Source organism: Rhea pennata, chromosome 20 (assembly GCF_028389875.1).
Source record: "Rhea pennata isolate bPtePen1 chromosome 20, bPtePen1.pri, whole genome shotgun sequence".
In the NCBI taxonomy this organism is placed as follows: domain Eukaryota; kingdom Metazoa; phylum Chordata; class Aves; order Rheiformes; family Rheidae; genus Rhea; species Rhea pennata.
In genome coordinates, this window is record NC_084682.1 from 2829845 (window position 1) to 2849236 (window position 19392).

The 19392-nt window shown below is 39.4% G+C and overlaps 1 protein-coding gene across 1 annotated transcript in view; it reads right to left on the minus strand.

Moving 5' to 3' along the window:
• The window catches only part of USP32 (ubiquitin specific peptidase 32), an 82395-nt gene extending 69608 nt beyond the window's left edge, over positions 1 to 12787 (minus strand). The window contains exon 1 of the mRNA XM_062592656.1: positions 12652 to 12787. Coding sequence (XP_062448640.1) covers positions 12652 to 12709 — 58 coding nt within the window. The 5' untranslated portion in view covers positions 12710 to 12787. The remainder of the gene's footprint in view (positions 1 to 12651) is intronic.
• Between the last annotated feature and the right edge of the window lie 6605 nt (positions 12788 to 19392).

Sequence of the window (19392 nt, forward strand, 5' to 3'; positions counted from 1 at the left end):
AAAGCAGTGTTTCCCATAGCCTTGTAGGAAGGCCTTGTTTTCTACCTCCTTGTAGACTAATAACTGGAAGACTATCAGTTTTAGTAAGATTACCAGCTACTACTGATCTGATAAATCTACGATAGAAGATTGGCTCAAATTCTTTTCCGACAGTCTGGGTTCCTGCCCGGGAAAGGTGAGTCTTCCATCTGTTTGATGTTTCTTTCACATTGACTAAGTTTCACCATCAACGTAAAATGTGTTAAGACACTACTTAAGCCAGGATTTTACTTACACAACTGGCACGATAGTCTATTTTCTATATTACCTGGATTTGGCAAATTCATTTTCAATCAAGTTTTTAATTTTGTCTGTAATGAATATTCACCACATAAGTCCCTCTTCGTTTATTGAGCATTCAGACATAGCACTTCTCAAAGTGTGAATTTTCCTTCATTTTACAAAAGAATTAACTTTGACATCTAGTTATAATCATTGAATTGCTAACTCTTTTACTAGCAAATAGCTCTTTTAACAAGAACTCTTGTCTTAAATCAGGAACAAGCTGATATTCCATTCACTGCACTTACTGAAATAAATGTGTACTAAAACAAGGGAAAGAGGGAAGGAATAATAATTTATGACTGCTGGTATAGTTTTGATCAAGCATTTAATCAGGGGTTAGTCTTTGGTAGTTAAAAAAAAGTGAGCTCTAGTTCAGTATACTAAAGTACTATGACAAAGGAAGAATGAAAAAAGATTCAAAAACCATTCAGATGGTCTTAATTTCTAAGCAATTAGAAAAATAGTTACTCATTTGGAAGTCACATTTTGACATCCAGTAATAAACATTATCTGACCACTTGACTCTCAAATTTCTGACTCTCAAGTAATTGCACTGTATAGCCCACCGATATTTACAACTCTCACACAGGAACTTCAAAGAATTATAAAGGAATATGACAGATAACTTTTTAGACACTTAAGGATTCATCGTATCAATAGGTAAAGTTACAGAATAATCATTAATTTGTATGATTAACAACCAAGAAATACCAGCTTGGACTGTACTTTTCAATTTTATAAGCATTTCTATAGCATCACAACATATTCTAAACATCCAGATGGATAACAGTTACTGTTCCAAAATTTTAAACTAAGTGAAAAAAAACAACATGTATTTGGATACACCATCTAATATGCTCTCTGTCAAACCATCTTCAGACGGTATGGTCAGAACCGACTTCTTTTCACAAAGGAAGTATAGAAATAGAAGAGATATTAGAATGACTTAATCCTGAAGAGCTACAACATCCTGAATAGCTTAAGCAATTGGAGTCTCCCACTGAAGAATCTACCAGATATCCCCCAGGAAAATTAAAGTCTCTATTAAAGGCAGTATATTTGCATAATAAATTATGAACATTTTCTATAAAAATATTTATCAAATATTTTATATTCCGCTTTTTAACCTCTGTTTAGGTAATAGCTTTTGTAGATATTTACCTAGCGGTGTTCTATATTAGTGCTAGCATATATTATGCTTCCTTCCTTCTTTAACCCATCTCTGCTCTTAATTTACTCAATATTCAGGGAATAAGTATGGTTAACACAGTGTTATACAACCACTCTTCAAGCAAGGTGATGAGAAGAGAACCCTGAGCATCAGGTAATGCAAAAAGGTGGGTAATTAGTTATTGCAAAAAGATTGATTGTAATTCTTTAGGAAAAGAAAAATCCCATAATTATCTGCAAGAAAGGTAAAGAGACACCAAAAAGTTGCTGGCTTACTTTTCCATTGATAACACCCTCCATTAACATCATCACAGAATAGAGAGCAGGCTACAATGACTGCACTAACTGCTGATGATTATTTTTCTTAAAGCAATGCTGTTACAGATATTTGAAAGGCAAAACCACTTTTCTAATTTTTAAACTCAAATCCAGGATTTAACTGCATCATACTGCTAGGTGAAATGTGGTAAAATTCTTTACAACATTAGAAAAATTCCAACACAGTAAGATTTTGTTCCAGGCATCACTTAACTACTAGAAATACGGATTAAAAGGAAGTACTTCTCCAGCCCAGAATAGACTCATGGTGGCATATTAAAGTTTATTTATAGGAAAAACTCAATCTGCAAAACTGAAGAGCTCATAATTATTATCCCAACACTTTCACGTTTATTTTCTCTTTGTCTACAGACTTCCTAAATCTGGCACTTCCTGCTCTGCTTCAGTTTGAGGCTTTTCCAATTTTTTTCATTTATGTTTTCAAAATTTTAAAAGCAGTTTTCAGAACCAATGTAATCACATCGATCATTTAAAACAATTACAAAATTCCAATTAAATTAGTCCTATGATTATATGCAGAGTGCCATCATGACAGTAACATATAACTATCAATTTCAGATCGTGACTTCCTGCTAAAGCAACCTGCCATGAGACAAAACCTGAGCATCATCACTAGAAATTTAGATCAGAAAATACCAATTCAAAATACAAACAAGTGTAAAGACACATTTAAATACCGAATACTTGATATTAAATTGTATAGAGGGATGTAAATTGAAAAACCATCAGCTAAGAAAAAAATCTATGCAACTTGGATAGAAGACATAGCTCTGGTGAGGACGAATTTGAAAGATGCAACTAGTGCTTCCGTTAAAGGACAAGGAATATTTTTTATGCCAAACATAACTACCCCTTACTTTGGTGACACTACTTCTCCTCACAGCTTTCAGGTCCAATCAGGGTCCGATTCAGGCTCTATACAAATATAACGTTATTCCTGAAATATCAAGGGCAAAGTCTCTCTAGAACTTGCAAGCACAGAATAATGTTTTACTTACTTTTATTCATTTTTCTACAGCTTAAAATCTAATGTTGCACGATCACTGAAGTTCTTTCTTTAGCCAAAAACAAAAAGTCAAAAACAAGCTTAAATTTTACATTGGAATTCACTTTGGAGATAGATTAGACCTTTATTTTCACCCTTGCATAGCTTCAATCAGCTATTACCTACAAGACTAAATGAAACACCTTCAGCATTTGAACATAAAAATATCATCATCAGAATAAATGTTACGTAAGACATTGGAAAGTATAGTTTCCTTTTTCCTTTGTAGTTGATGGCTAGAAACATAGTGTGGCACTCTGATGACTGAGTGCCTCACTCCAGATCAGCTCTGTACTGCCCCTCTCTACTGCTCATTACACGGGACCGTAGAGAACCTGACCAGAAGAGAAGTTGAATCACTTTCTAAGTTATAGAAGGTATCATTAATTCTTTAAAAATCATACTACAAATTCAAAATTAAAGTATTTGGACAAGGTGTAAGGCCAGAGGATGTTTCTGCATGTCCTCTCAGTTTTCCCAAGGCTACCTATTACAAGCAAGCGGCTATCCTGTTAGCTTCCTCTCCCAGTCAGTGACTTCCCTTCCCAGCAACCCTGAGTGGTTTGCCCTGCTTTCGGCCTTAATGCATAGGTAAACGCATTAACCCGTGTGGCTCACGAGCACCATTCCAGAATGGAGATTGCTGTTTTGCCACAAATACGCTACGTGGTAAGCACAGTAAGTTATTAGCCTCATCAGCACGTTTTCATGTTGTAGCAAAGGTTTGTTATGTGCTCTGATAGGATAAGAGGGGAAGGGAAAGGAGAATTTTAAATCCCTGGAGATCACAGTGTGTCATTTGATATGCCAAGTCACCTTATCCATGATAGCTAATGATTTCAGCAGAGGTAGTGATTTAGTGGAGGTAACAGTTTCAGTGCTTTTGCCATTTTTTTTTTATTAAGTAATGCATACAATGGTAAATAAATCCAGGTCACTACAAGCTGCCTTGATTGTAATTCATTCAGGCCTCTCAGGCATATTCTGTTTTGCCTTAAAATTAAAGTCCCCGTTGCACATGTTAGCGTATATTTTCTAAACTATTAAATAATTTATCGAACCAATATACATCTCTATCTCCTAAAAGTCAGCCACATTTTCAACATTAATTAAATGCAGGGATTACACTAAAATAATGCATTGTCTGCTTTTATTCTCCTTATGAAAAGTGACTTAATGATTTACATAGAGGAATAATGCTATCATGGATTATAACCTGCATCAGTTTTTAAACAGATTTGGTCAAATCACTATAAAAACTAAGTGCAGGTTCTGTTTCAAATCAAGATCTGAGACCACACTTACAGCCTGATTAAGAACCAGAAACCCAGACCAGATTTTGTATTAGTTTAACATAACTGTTGTTTATAGATGCACTCTTTCCAAACTTGTCCCTACCTAGGGCTGTAAAAATCCTTCTCACTTGTAAACACAAGCTAGTAAGAAACCCACTTCTCAGAGGTGTTAAGATTCTTTAGGTAGAAGAGAAATGCTAAGTATTATACAGCTAGGCTGAACAGACTAAAGTTATACAGAAACAGTCATCACTAACAAAAACAAGATGTCCCTGAAGAAGCGAAAAAAGTGAATATGCATCAGGATTTTGCCCCTCTTTAGGCAAGCAGAATATTTTTATTCCAGTAAGTGCTAACAGTAATATAGTATTCAAAGTTTTGTGAATTAAACCCTTTCAAACTCTTCAGCAGAATCTACATTAATGGAGTTTTCTTCTACATTCATTTTTGCCCAAAGGCTTCATTGTCTCATTATGTAAACGACCTTTTCATATGAAAATTAAATGTTAAAGATGCTTTTTGTAGTTCTTCAATACTGCAAACATCACATGGATATTCATAGTCATTTAGACTAAGTATATCTTAAAGAAAAAGCAAATGCTTCAAGTGATATAACAAATTAAGAAGTAACTTGTTTTAAAATATTTAAAAAAATGAAAAGCTTATTTAGAATTAAACTCCCAAACTTTCTTGCTTATACAGGAACTTAAACTTGAAAAATCTGCAGTTTTTCCTATTAAAAATATCAAAGACTAGACTGTATAATGCCATACCAAAAACACGTGGGTAAAACTTGGAAGGGCTGCACATGCCTTTAGAACACTCTCCATTGCATTGGTTCATTCCTTGTACGACCCAGCTACCAGCGAACACTTAACTGGAGTTCACCTGAAGACTTAACAGTTTAAATCAAGTGCTGCACAGTAGCCTCCACTGAACCCTGTATGTTAGTCAAAATAACTCTGCAAGTTATCAGCATACAGTTTAGCGCAGCTAACTACCTATGGTGCAGTAACTAAGTGAATGGCAAGTACACCACACATTACAAAATTAAGGCAAAGAAGTATCAGTCAAGGACAGGTAGAAAAACCTCTCATGCTTCCATTCCTCAAGAACACCACTTCACAGCTGTCCAGGATAAAGTACTTTTCTCTGTAATGCCCCACATCAAGACACCAAGCCTTAGTGCACTCCCTGTTCCTCTGTCAGCAGCATCAAAACAACCCCGCCAGCTCCCAAAGAGGAGCACAGCATCTACCTGGGCCACCAGGACTTAAGCGGATGCACAGCTCCCTGCTGAGCAGATCTTCCAAAATTAATAGATTATTGTTAAATAACCCAGTAGGCCCTAATAAAAAACAGTTGAATAGCTCTGGCTTCCAACAGTCCTGGAAATAACTTAGTGTACAAAAACAACTAAAGCATTTGGAAGTACAACACTTCTATTCTATGCTTCCTCCATTTCTTTTCTATAAGCTCAGTGAATTTAGAACTTTTTGGACCAGATAGTAGGATTCTTTTAAACATAATTAGTAGCTAAGTCATACAGACACCGCAAAACCTCAAGGATGTCAGACTCATGAGATCTAAAGGATAACTAATCTGACACTCCCCATACACCAAATTATTTAGGATGTCAATTCACTCACTAACCAAAAATATATACTCAATTCTCAGAAGATATCCTGTCATTTAAAAGTGACAGACATAAGAAATGTCTGATTTTTTTCATATATATATATTTATATATTAAAAAAAAAATCAATCGTATCACAAAGCAGCAGTTGCACAAATACTCTTGATTTACAGACTTAAGTAGACATATTGTGTCTCACCTAATCACATAACTTGTTAATGCTATGTTCTTTTTTATTCTTACAAAGCTTGTCATCCCTTCACAAGTGCATTTTTTAAATACTATCTCATTTTTTCGAGTACTAAAGAACTGAATGCTTCAGTTATTTTATGAGATGAGACAGTATGCTGGCTTCCCTTTGAACAGAAGACTGGGAAGAGGGTTGTTTTACTGATTTCTCCCACAGTGCCAGAGGCCAGAGAGCCTGATACAGGTCAAGAATAACAGAATTCACGTGGTCCTCTTTTCTTTTAAATTTCATTAGTGACGCTACATATCATTCTGAAAAGCTTCTCAATTTCTGTCTATTTTGTTATCTCTCTAGGACACTGTCAGGTAGGCAGGAACAGGCCCCTGAAGTTATATTTCATAAACACAAGGCTTTACAAAATTCAAGATAAACAGAAATATTTCACAGAAACCCTCAGGTTGGAAAGGATTCTCAGGAGGTCATCTACTTCAACCTTGTACTTACGGTTGAACTCACAACAGATTGCTTATAACTTTGTCCGGTTGGATCTTGAAAATCTCTAAGGACGGAAGTTGCACAATTTCTCTGGAGATTTATATTTAAATATATATACATGTTGCATACATACTATAAACATATTACAAACACACTATATATACATGTACACTGCTATTAAGAGAGTAAAAACTAGAGAATGAAACCAATTAGGAAGAAATGTCCCTGCATAACTTGATTTCATTGATTAAAATATGAAAAACAAAGCAGAAGAGTTATATAAATTAAGAAAAATAAAGGCATATATTCTGCAACATGAGAAAGCATTCTGAGTAATCAATTTTACTCTACAACATCAATATAAGAAAATACATATATAATTGTCTGATTGTGTACTTTTAGTTTACACCAAGATATTTACTCAAAATGAGGATTCGTTCAGCTTATCCTTTAACTTCCAGCATCTACTGCTGAAATGATAATATCTATTTACATTTGCTTGGCAGCTTTCCTGACTCCTTTCATTTGCATCTCTAGTAACCTGCTGACAGGATAAAAATGCATCTAATATTAAGATAGTACTATTGCTTAGGGACACATTACATTTCGTCATGTGAGAAATCAGATGTCCCCCAGCATTTACAGAATCAAATTTCAAAGAACTTCTAGGTTTTAAGGATTTCAACCAAACCTTGCTCATGGAACGCCTGCATTCTAAAATCCTCTTCTATCCAACTTGCATCATTACACATACATCTAACATTTGAGAATTTACTCACCAAGTTACTGCCATACTTGATACAGGTTTACCTGGGAATCACCTGAAAAAAAAAAATCACTGAAAGGTACCACCAAAGGGTGGTCAAAATCAGTTCTTTCAGAACCACAGCACTCTCAGAAGGCTGAGCCAAAGGCTATGCTTTCTGTCTCTAATTTAGAAGTTTTCAATCAATATTCCATAAAAAACTTCTAAAGTCCACAAAATGTACTAGGAAAGGAAACTGACTATTAGTTGACTTAAATTCAAGATACAAATGTTCTCATTTCATAGCCAATAACTTGAGCAGTTACAAATAAGAAGAGATTGAAAACCGCTGATCTAGTTCATTTTTCTAAGCTTGTAACCTTAAGTAAAAGGAGAGAAAGTGGTCACTGTGACTTTGCAGAAGAGTTACAGGTAAATAACCTCTCTTCTAATAATAGTCTGCAATATCAGTTTGTGGCAGTTTAAGTAAAATTCCTCAAGCCACTTGGCTATTACATATTGAATTAAGACTACTGAGGTATCCTCCCAAGACAAGCATCAGAACTGAACGTCAAAGCTGTGAAATAATTACCGCTCTGAATTTGAGTGACTACTTTCAGCTCTACAGAAACATAAACAGGAAGTGTGAAACTATGCATTCATACCTGCTTTAATCATATGCCAGAGCCCTAAAGCCATCTGATACCGGTTGACATAACAAGTCTGCCTGAATAATCTAGACTGTCTCAGTAGTGGATTCTATTAATTATGCTAGCAGAAAAACAAACCAACCAAAAACACCCAGAGAGATCTAGGCATTTTCATCACATCATTCAAACCTCCTTAAACATAAGGATATAGCTTTGTACACCTAAAAATAAGATGTCCTGAAGAACAGCAGGAGAACATTCATCTACTCAGGTATTCAAGTATTGCCTTTTAGAGATGAGAAAAAAAAGACATAGAACAATTGCCTCCATGGAATATAAGAAAATCCAATAAACCACTAAAATGCATCCCTATTCATTTTCTATATAAAAAATACACATCCAGGATTTCAAAAGTTAGTTTCCTAGTCAGGAGCTACAAAAAGCAGTCTCCTATATGGGCTCTATGGCTGAAAATCCACTGACTATGTTGAAATCAGGACAAACTGATCACTAGGTTGAGATCAGGACAAACTCAAACAGATGATTATATGTTTGCACAAGTTTTCCATCATCCTTTTATCAGAAGACTTATTAGATCCGTATGCCCGAAGATGTTAATGTTCAGGCACCAGCTACACATGCCTTGATTTAAATAAAACAAATGTAGCAATTTTTCTAAGGTCATTAGCAAGATTTATCCTCTGTCCTTCATAAAATATTAGCCATTGCTGGAAAGAGCTTTGAGCAACATTTCTATGGATTACAGCAGGCTTTCATTGTTTTGAAGGGCGTGGTGTTGTCCTCAAGTTGATAGCGCCTTTGAGATACACAAACTGGGGAAAACTGACTTCTGAAAATACTACTTCATGACCTGTTCAGAGGCAAATCCTGTGAAACTCACACTCTGTAAGCTCCACCTCTATACTAGCAGGTGTTTTAATTGCACATATGCTTTCCAAAGACAGCACAACATTTGCTCTTTCTTACTTGGAAAACATTGTGCATAAACTCAAAACACAATGAAACAGACCTATCAATAGTCATTCATTTCTCTGAACGTTGTGCTTGTTGACTACACTGATGTCATTGCGATATCCCCTTTTTTCATCCCAGCACACATACAAGAGCAATTTTCCTTCGCTTTTAGCCGATTAGCTATGGAAAACCCAGCCTTCCTCTCCAGCACAAGTTTTACTGATCCATGATCATTCACCAACATTTATTTTGTTAAAGTGGTTACCTGAGTAAATATTTAGCACATATAAGCTGAAAATAGCGTGAGTTAGCACGACCTGCTTTCTTTCAGCAGCATTCACTCATAATTTTCAAGCACCTTTATAAAATTGCATGCCAAGTCTGTGATTATGCTCGAAAAGCTACATATGCAGCATATATTAACAATTTTTGGAAAATAAATTTCTTCAAGACCTGAAATAAACTTGCCACCAACTAATGCTATGTACTCACCTCTTTCTTGAGGAATCCTTACTAAAGTATTCTCTATGCAACACAACATAAAGCAGGAGCTGCTGCACTACAGCTGATGTTATTGTAATAGAAAGCTCTTCCTTTTACAATGTCACCTGGACCCAAAGACAGCTCTTTAAGGAATCAGGTGTTGAGGCTGCTGGAAGAACAAGTGGAAGATAAGGCAGATTTCAGACAGATATCTGCTCAGCATAAGGCAAGACCTAACACTGGGAAATTCTCAAAAGAGAGAGCAGTCACGTAGCCTAACAAAGAGAAAGGCAGTAGAAAAGTACATTGGAAAAAGGCACCAAAACCAAAAGAGGATAGTGATTGAGCTAGGGAAGCCTGCCTGACTTACAGCACTGCTGTAAGAAAAGAAAAGGCTGCTGGACCTTAGAGCTAAGCAAAAAAGGCAACAAATCCAAGAGCCATATTAACAGTTTTGACCATCACAAACTTGAATTCACAAAACATTCCAAACTGTGCATAAGATACTGGTGAAAGCACTTATTTTTACTTCATCTATAACAAACTGCACACGGATTTCACCTCCTTAAACAGGACTATCAACCTCAGAGTGAGCTCTTCAGGGCCAGCGAGAGCTCACACAGTGATCACTGCACAGTCAAAATCTATAACCTTTTCCAGAACAACAGGCAGAGCAGTGCCTCTGGCTATCGAAAATAAAGTTTACCATAGTTCAGTAGTATTCATAACATGAGACGTCTCAGAAGTACCCCATGCTTTGACTCCAAAGCACCACAAACACACACAGATTTACAAAGCAGAATGAAAAAAGGAGACTAACAGGACTCCATGTAATCTGTGCTGGGAAATACAAGACAATTTCACCATGCACATCCACGTGGGCACCTCATTCACAGTGCAGTCAGCTCTGGCTGTTTGTGCCCAAGAGCAGAAAAATCACAGCCCTGTCTCATGCTCCAGGGTGTTTTCAAAAAAAATAAAATAAAAATAAACCACTAGACAACCATCACATTTTAATCTCCTTGAACAGAACCCACATTTCAGCAACAGTTATTTATATTGTCAGCCTTTAACCACAAAAGCTCTCCTCACCTTCACTTTTCTTGGTTACTCCCAAAATGAGATTAAAAATAAATAAAATTGCTGCCACTCTCAACTTAAAAATCAGCCTTATTTTGTAAAGTTTACAGAACCAGCAGCATGCGTTGTATTTTTCCAGATATTCTGAACAACTGAAATGAAAACTAGTGTCTCAAAAGTATGATTAGAACATTCTGAATGATTACTGCTTCTGGAAATATAGTTAACTGCTATTGATTACCTAGGAAGAATTCATAGTTGAAGTATTTGTATAATATTACATAATATAAAACTTTCCAATCCTTTAATAACCAGTACAAAAATGTTAAGAAGGTACATATAATTACATGTAAATATATTTAGAGGTTTTCTCAACATATATTTGTACATTCAGCCGCCCTCACACACTGTTTGCATCCACAGAAATGCCACAAGAACCAGCAGTTTTGTGCAACTGAGAATGACCCTAACAAATGATGTTTTGGTAACTAGCCTGTTTTCTACATACAATGATTCACTAGCTAAGTAAACAACATAGTTATTTAGCAAAACATGAATTTCTATTAGAGTCTAAAAGAACCTCTGTTCTACAGAAAAACAGTATTAAAAGCCTCATACAGATAGAATAACATTAAAAAAAATTGCACCCGCTGTGCAAAATACTTTGAAGTAGTAATTAAAATAATTTTTTGTAAAGTAAACTTTTCATTATGAAACTTCTAGATTAGCTTCCTATATTTTGAAGCAGTATATGAGTAAAAACCCAACTTTAAAATTCAAAACATTTATGTTTTCTTATTTATGAACTTTGGAAGACATGGCATGACCAAATGAATACATTTCCCCCCCTAGAACTTATTTCAAACACTTTCTGTTATATTCAACTTCACAGCACCACTAGACTACATTTATGACTTCAGTTCCTCCTTAAAAGATGTACATTCATATTTTTAAAGACTTCACATACTTCCACTAGAAGTGAAATGTTTCAAGGCTATATTGAAGACCTATAATGAAAATGAGTGTGAGTCATATATTTGTTTCTTCTTTTTGACAGTATTCAGAGTATGTTGCTCCGTTTCCTATTTCACATTATATCCTTAAGTAGCTCCACCATAAGAAAAAAAGAAATTAGAAAAGATTTAATAAGCATACTATTTAATGCTTATTTGCATTTCCCCTTCAATTGGTACTCAGTGTTTCCTCCCAATTTGCCTCCATCAATCATTATATGCCTCCTAGACACAAGCAGAAAAAACCAGGCAGCCATAGGTTGCTCTGAGCTGATGAATTTCACCAGTGTTGTAAATATCAAACAGGTGAACTGCTAAAACTACATCCCAACAATACACAGCAAACCAGCAATTTTATATATTTTTTCTTAAATTACCCTCCCTGCCAACCATTTACTACCAATTAATCACCATCCCTCTTTGTCCTTGGACTTAGATATCAGTTCTAGAGAAAGGTAGGTGACAGGGTGCAGCTTGCTGTCGTCTTGGAACCCTGCAGCTATGAGCGTTCATCATTTAACGTGCTTGTGCTTTCCTTCTCTAGTCCCTCTTTCCAGGGGAAAATCTAGAAGCAAGATTAACACAACAGCCTGTGCAATCCAGCGCACAAGCCACATCTACCTTTCAACCCAGAGATGCAGGTCCTGCACTCCCTGTCATGGCCAGCAGCAAGTAAACACGAGGAGCTGCTGTGTGCGCGAAAGCAGCGTCCTGACAGGCAGCGCTGCCGAAGGAGAAGCGAGGCAGCCCCGGCGCTCCAGGGCTTCCCGACGCCGCTTCCCTGCCGTAGCTCGGAGAGCCGGGAAGGGCCCGGCAAAGGCCTGCGAGGCACCGGCAGGGTCCGGCAGTCTCGGCCCTCGCCAGCCCGCCCGCCTCGGGGCGGGGGGGCGACACCGGGGCTGGGAGGCAGCTGGAGCGGGAGGATCCGCCCGGTTAAAATAATGTATATATCTGTATTTAATGTATATATTAATGGGAGGGGGAAGGAGGAAATGAAAGAGGCGGGGAAGGAGCCTAAGGCAGAGCAACGGCGCAAGTGCCTCTCCGCCCGGGGTCTGTCATGGTGGTGCCAGCGGCGCCGCGCCGCCGCCTCGCCCCGCCGCGGGCTGACAGCCCCGGCACCACCGACAAGGGGCCGGGCCGGGCCGGGCCGGGCCGGGGGGGGCACCCGCCGCCGCCGCCCGCCCGCAGGCCCCGCCGCGCCCCCTCACCCCTTCGCAGGGCCTCGTCGTAGCTGAGGAAGCCGATGCGGGACTCCTTGGCGCCCATGGTGCCGCTCAGTCCATGGCCTCCCCCGGCCGGCCGGCTCGGCGCCGCGGAGCCCGGGCTGCGCCGCTCGCGACTCCGGAGCGGAGGGCGCGGGCGGAGGGGGGGGCGGGGAGGAGGCGGCCGCTCGCCCTCGCCGCCACCGCCTCCATGGCGGGTCACGTGAGCAGACCGCCCGCCCGCCCCGTCACGTGACGCGGGAGGACTGTTACGGCCCGGCGGCGCCGCCGCTGCCGCCCGCGCGCCCTTCCTCCCCCCCGCGCCCCCCCCCCACCGCGCGCGCGCGCGCGCCTCTTCCTTGGCGCCTCCTAACGGACGCCACGCGCCCGCCAAGGAAGAGGGGCGCGCGAGCCGCCCGCCTCACGTGACGCGAGGCCGGCCCCGCCTCCCGCCCGCCGCCCGCCAATGGCAGCGGCGCTGGCGCGAGGCTCCTCCCTCCTCAGCGGTTGCGGGCGGAGGGGGCGGCCGTGAGGCGCGGCCGGCGGGAGCAGCGCGCGCGGGCGGCTGCGCTTATGCAACGGGGCGAGCGCCTCAGGGACGCCGGCTCCCTCCGGCGGCGTCCGTCAGGGAGAGGAAGGGCCTGTGAGGAGGCGCGCTCTCCTCCCCACGCGCGCGTCCACGCCCGCTTCGAAATTGGGCGCTTGCTGCGTCCCGGTCTCACAGAGTCCTCGAGGGGAGAAGGGCGGCCGGCGTGGCGCGGCAGTGGGCAGAGCCCGGTCCGGCAAGAAAACGCCCTTTCAGCGCCTGAAACACACACAGAGTGAATTGTAAAACAATCAAAAATACTTCTATTGTTTGCTGTCCTCTAGCATATTTGCTCTTTGTATTCAGGCCAATGCACAGAACAGGAGCATTTCCCAAGCGACTTTGATACGATGTTAAGGCTAGTTCTGTACCCTGGGTCACTCCCAAGCAGAAAGGATGTGGAAGGAGAACACACATTTCCAAGGGCAGCTCCTTCCAGGGATAGTTTCTGTACAAGAGCAGAGCCTGAGACTACACTACCTTCACGTCGTTCCAGAGGAGTTTCAGTTTCCTTACAGCATGATCTTACCACATCAGAGCTAAAAGAAAGGTCAAGCAGAAGTTGTTCCTCGTTGATGCAAGTCTGTGCGTAGGTATTTGACAGCAAACATTCCAGCCAAACTCGTATCTGATATGCAATGACAGGAATGCTGTTCATGGAGAATTTGGCTTGAAAGCCAAATTTGTCCCCATTTAACACTACTAAAGTGCAAAAACACTGGAGGTGAGTTTAGCTTTGTAAATCCTCGTTGTAGCTTTTCTGCCATCATCTGATTTGTCTTTTACTTTAGATTGGTGACAACAAAAAAAATTGCTACACTCATGCATAACATCTGCCACAACCAACCTTTTGCCTCTCTGGATCAGAGAGTTGAGGGAGGAGGGAAATGGTGTTTTTTAAAACTAAAAGTGAAATTTCTGGGAGCATACTTCATCTACAGCCAGTTCAAACATACTAGTCTTTTAAACCTGACTTTCGAGTTCCCTTACACCCTCTTATTCTTACGCTTCCTTTACATATCTCTTCTCAATACATTTTACAGCCCCTCCCCTCAAACAAACTTCAGTTTAAATACAGATTTTTTTTAAATACTTGGCAGAATGAATTAAACAACATGGCAACTTGATGCTCATAAGCATAAATTGGCAATAATATCAGAAACAGCTGGAGAAGCCTTTCCCTTTAATCTTGTGATTAAATAAGTATTCCACAGCCTCTAACAATGGTGCTCATTGTACCATACTTCATTTGTGATGGATCACTTTTTTAAAGTATTGACTCACAACTGAGGAGATATGGTTTAATTCCTGACTCCGCTGTGTTGCGCCCACGTCATCTTGTGCCTGGTAATAATCTTTTTGTTTTGGTTGTTCCTCTGAATTACAAAGATAATGATACAGAGTCCATTTTGCTTGGAGCAAAAAGCTGTGCTGAGATACAGCGAGACCCAAACTGATAGAGCAGTTACAGAAAGCAATTAGAACAGGAAGCAGCCATAGTGGTGTTGTAAGACAGCTGTCTATAGTTTTCACACTAATTTCCTCAGTTTTCATACTGATTTCTCCATGACTATTGACAATTTATCCTTGTCTAAACTCCCTTCTTCACTATCCTACTTTTTTTGTTGTTGTTCTTTTTGAACTCATAACCTCACTGAAAGTAAGTAACAAGGCATACCTCAGACATAACACACTCAGGCAACACAATGTTCACTCTTGCCTGTTTCATTGAGATATATAGGACTGAAGAGACCTGCTGGGACAACAATCCCCATCTGATGCTATTGCAACTGCCACAGTTTATAAGTCCTTTCATGTACTTAGAGAATTCCATCTTAAAAGCCATTACATTTTTTTGTCCCTACAACTCACATTAGAAAGCTGTTCTAGACCTCTAATGATAATATTCATACTAATTTCAGCCTAAATTTATTAATTGACAGCTTATGTTTGTGCCAGCATTAAGCTTTACCCTCAAGTAGTTGCTTGCTTTTCTTGTATGATTTCAGACACCAATCTCCTTTCAGCTTTCACTTCAGAAGAGCAGGCAAGTTAGGCTCTTCTAGTTGCCTCACTTTAAAAAGTGCATGTTCCACCAATTATAAGCAGACTCCCTCTATATGAGTTTCAGATCAGAGTTTTATTCCGTTTTTCAGATAAGGCATCACCAACACTCTACAAAATTATTCCCTTTTTGTCTGTTATGCCTTGACAGAATCTGTGCTCGTAGCATACGCAAAACCTGTTCTCAGGCAGAGATTATTTTTAGTGGCAACTGTTTCACTTGATAAATCATAAGATGAACCTCTAAAATGATAATTGCAAATCATTATCTGCCATCCCAGCTATTTCTTTCGCTTTCCAGTATGAAGCTTCTACCCCAACTTAAAGTATAGCCACAGACAACTGACTAGCAGGAAGGAAGGAGAGTAGATGGGAACAATAGTAAATAAGTCAGATTTAAAAAAAAAATAAATCTGTATATACTTAAACATTTGGGAAAGAAAATACTTGCATTAAAGCTTGCTGCTTTTCAAAACTGGTTAAGTTTAGACTAATACTTCATTTTTGAATGACATTTAATAAACCCCAAACTAGAGTGACATCTCTTTTGTGCCCCATAAATAGTGTCTAACAAGCAGCAGAATTTTGCTTGAAAAGTACTTTAAAATAATTTACAGTATCCATTGTATGCACTATGGCTTGCACCAAATTTAATAACAAAGATGTTTTAGATTGGAAAATCAAACTGGAGGCTTATGATGGCAGCGTCTTTGTTCAGATTAAATTAAGCATGTTCTCAGAGGCATTGAAGCAGGTACCTAGAGATAAGACTTTGTATGCTAACCATGGATTAGATCTGGCAGTAAGTTTTTAATGAAGCGTTATTGAGGAGCACAAAATTATAAATGTTGCTACTATTTAAATGTTATGTCAAAGGTAAATCAAATTAAGATACAGTAAATTTAGACCTGTATTAGATGAGTTCAGCGCTCTGTTTTGTTGGAAGAGTGCTACATAGGCAGCTGTAACTGGCCACGTGCTCCTTTGATTGCTTTGATTTATTTAATTATTCACTAATCACAAATTAATCCACAAGCATTTAGCAATTTTTTTCTAATAAGTGGCTTTGCATGAGTGTCAAGTGTGCTGCAGGAGGTGTGCAGCAACATTGCTCTCATGGCAGAGCAGGTGCCAGTCACTGAGGTGGTGTTGCATAGTCTGCAGGCTGGCAGGAGTGGGGGAAAAAAAACCCAAAACCTCCAGACTTCAACTGCAGGTCAAGGCTGAAGTGGGCAGAAAGCAAAGAGAGGCAGGCAAGGGCATCTGCTAAAGAGAAGGTATCTCTGAGGTTGCATTGGTAAGAACTGAGCTCAAACAAGATGAGTCAATACGAGGAAAATACCACAGTGAATCAAGAACACTTGTGGGATAAAGTGATATAGTCCTTAAGATTTCCTGTGTTAAAATCCACTAAAGACAAGAACAGGAGCTAAGTTCTAGGCCCAGCTCTATCACTTGTGTTTAAATCCCTGTCTTACTTTTCCCAACATGCATCTCCCTTCTATCCCCACCCACGATAAAATTTTAAGCATCAGCTGATCTTTGTAAACTACTTAAAAATTTGTAAGTGTATAATACTGTTCTATGTAAATATTCCATTCTCTGGAATAATGGCAATCTTTATGTTGAGGATGATCTAACAGATATAAAACATTAGGACATTAGGATATTCTTTCATATTTGTACTTAATATCAGATAGGACTTTTTAGCACAGAGATAAAAGGTAAACAACGAGAGCTAAAAGTAAAGTTAGAAAATTGTATAGGAAGCAATGGCCCAACAGACAAAAAAAAAAAATAGCCTGAGGGGAAGGAGGAATTGCTAGGACATTGATATGACCCATGTAAAAGGCCTAGATCAAAGAAGGGATCTGTTTTCCTTCTTCCATAGAATAGCAGTTCATAGCTCCAAAAATTTTCTGTCTCCCAACATCTCATAAATATTTCGCCATAATCATTATTTAGTTTTATTTTTTGTATAGTATTATTACTACAAATTAATTATATAAAGCAGAATTCTACTAAAATTTGCTTTGAGATAGGTCATCATTAGGCATTTGCATATTAGGACCCCAATAAAGGAATTTTCTGGGTTTTAATTACTCCAGCAAGTGAACAGCTAGTCATCCAAATCAAATCTGCTAGAAGGAAGCACAATAATCTTCTAGGGTTTGTTTAAGTGACTAAGGGGCAGAGTTTCAGTTTGTCATATTTAAGAACCCGTTCCTTATCTGTTCTCATGCTTCAGAGAACTAGAGGCAGGGAGGGGAAGTCCACCCCAGGCATTTAAAACCTTTATTTATTTATTTATTTATCTACCTTGGGTACATGCTAGAAGCATGTACACTTACTTTTCTCAGATGGTCTCAGCAGAAACATAAAAATAGAATTTGTAATTGCATTTAATGGATTCTTGTCAAGTAAGTCTTACTCACTGCATTAGGATTTCTTTTTTTTAAAAGACATTTAAAGTGCTTTTGAAATGTAGATCCCCAGACTCTGACACAGACACAGCTAACAGAACTATCTTCACCTGACTGGAAGGAAACTTGGTACAGAATTGTGAGAGATGATTCTCATCTGTAATGCACTTTTTATTGCCACCAGTGCAAGTTTGAAACATCCTGCACTAGGTACTGTACAAGCATAAGACAACTTTTGCACCTTGCTGCTTCATGGATTGTCGAGACGGAATGCAACAGCACACATCTCAAATATTTGAAAAGAGTGAAAGGTGGAAGAGATATAAGTATTCATTTATCACAGGCCTGCAGTGTTCATAGCTAAACTTGCATATCTTCTGCATTATATTTAACTGATGAATGAGAGAAATACTCAGGTCATTATCTGCCAATCTAATTCTGATGTTATCAGAGGCAGGGGGAATACAGAGGGTTTCCTCAGAGGACAAAAGAACAACAGATGCAAATTGCAACTTTCATCACATCCCATGTTTTTCAGGAAACAAATGGTTTTGAATAGTAGTTAGAGGTTGAAATTCGCTAGAGATTTACATGCAACTAGGGACAGGAAGAAAGAAGCCAGTTCTTACCAGAATCCTCCTATGCCACATTGTTATCATATAAGCTGTACTCCAACCCTTTTGCCAACACAAACTTTGTAACAGAACAGTGCAGGGAAAAGGCAGATAGGCACGCATGCCTTTCATGGTCAAAGCTGAATTAAAAAAAAAAAAAGGCAAATAAGAAAATGACTTTCATACTTTTAGAATTCAGTTTTAATAGCCTTGCTTGTAACTAACAGCAGATAGGAAAAAATGAAGTCTTAATATTATTTTTTTCTCACAGGAACTCCCACAATACTTTTAACAAATTCTATATTTATTTTTTTAATCCTAAATACTCAGATCTAAATTCTGTATGCTTAGTAATCACCTCCTTCCTTGGTGAAGAGACATGTTAGCGAAGGCAGTGCTTGCCAGGGTTGCACCTTGGTGTATCCAGGGGACTCAGGAGCAATACAATTTGGATTTTTCCCCCTTATTTTTAGTACAAGAGCACTTCTCTTTTTACACGTGCCCTACAGTTCTCCCAGTCAACAGCCACTTCCCAGCACTCTCATGACTGTGTTCAAGCATCTGCCCTTCCACCACCCTGACACTGCTGCCTCCTCCAGGAGGGACATGGCCAGGCCCTTTGCCCCTGCATTAGCAGTCAGCCCCTGCAATTTCCCAGAAGCAGCAGATGCCCAAAACTTTCCTGCTGGATTGGTACCGCAGGAGCAGGGTGGGGAGGACAAAAAGGAAAAGGTCCAGCTCTCCACCCCAGACAGCTGGGTTCTAGCAACAACGCAATGCAAAGGGAGCAGCTATAGCTGTGCAGGCAATAGCTACACAAGACCTATGTACCTGTGCATCAGGTTGTAGCAGATATGGGAAGATGTGTCTAGAGGGCTGTTCCCGAGCTTCTCCAGGAAAGGATGGCAAGGTAGATGGAAGCATCCGACATGCCTTATTTTGGCTGTGGGCTCTCTGTTTAGTTTTGCTAGCCCTTAAGAGGATTAAATAATATTTTTGCTCAGCCACTTCCCTCTGGATTAGGCTACACCTTTTATTTAGGCAGTCCGTAACAGATTTA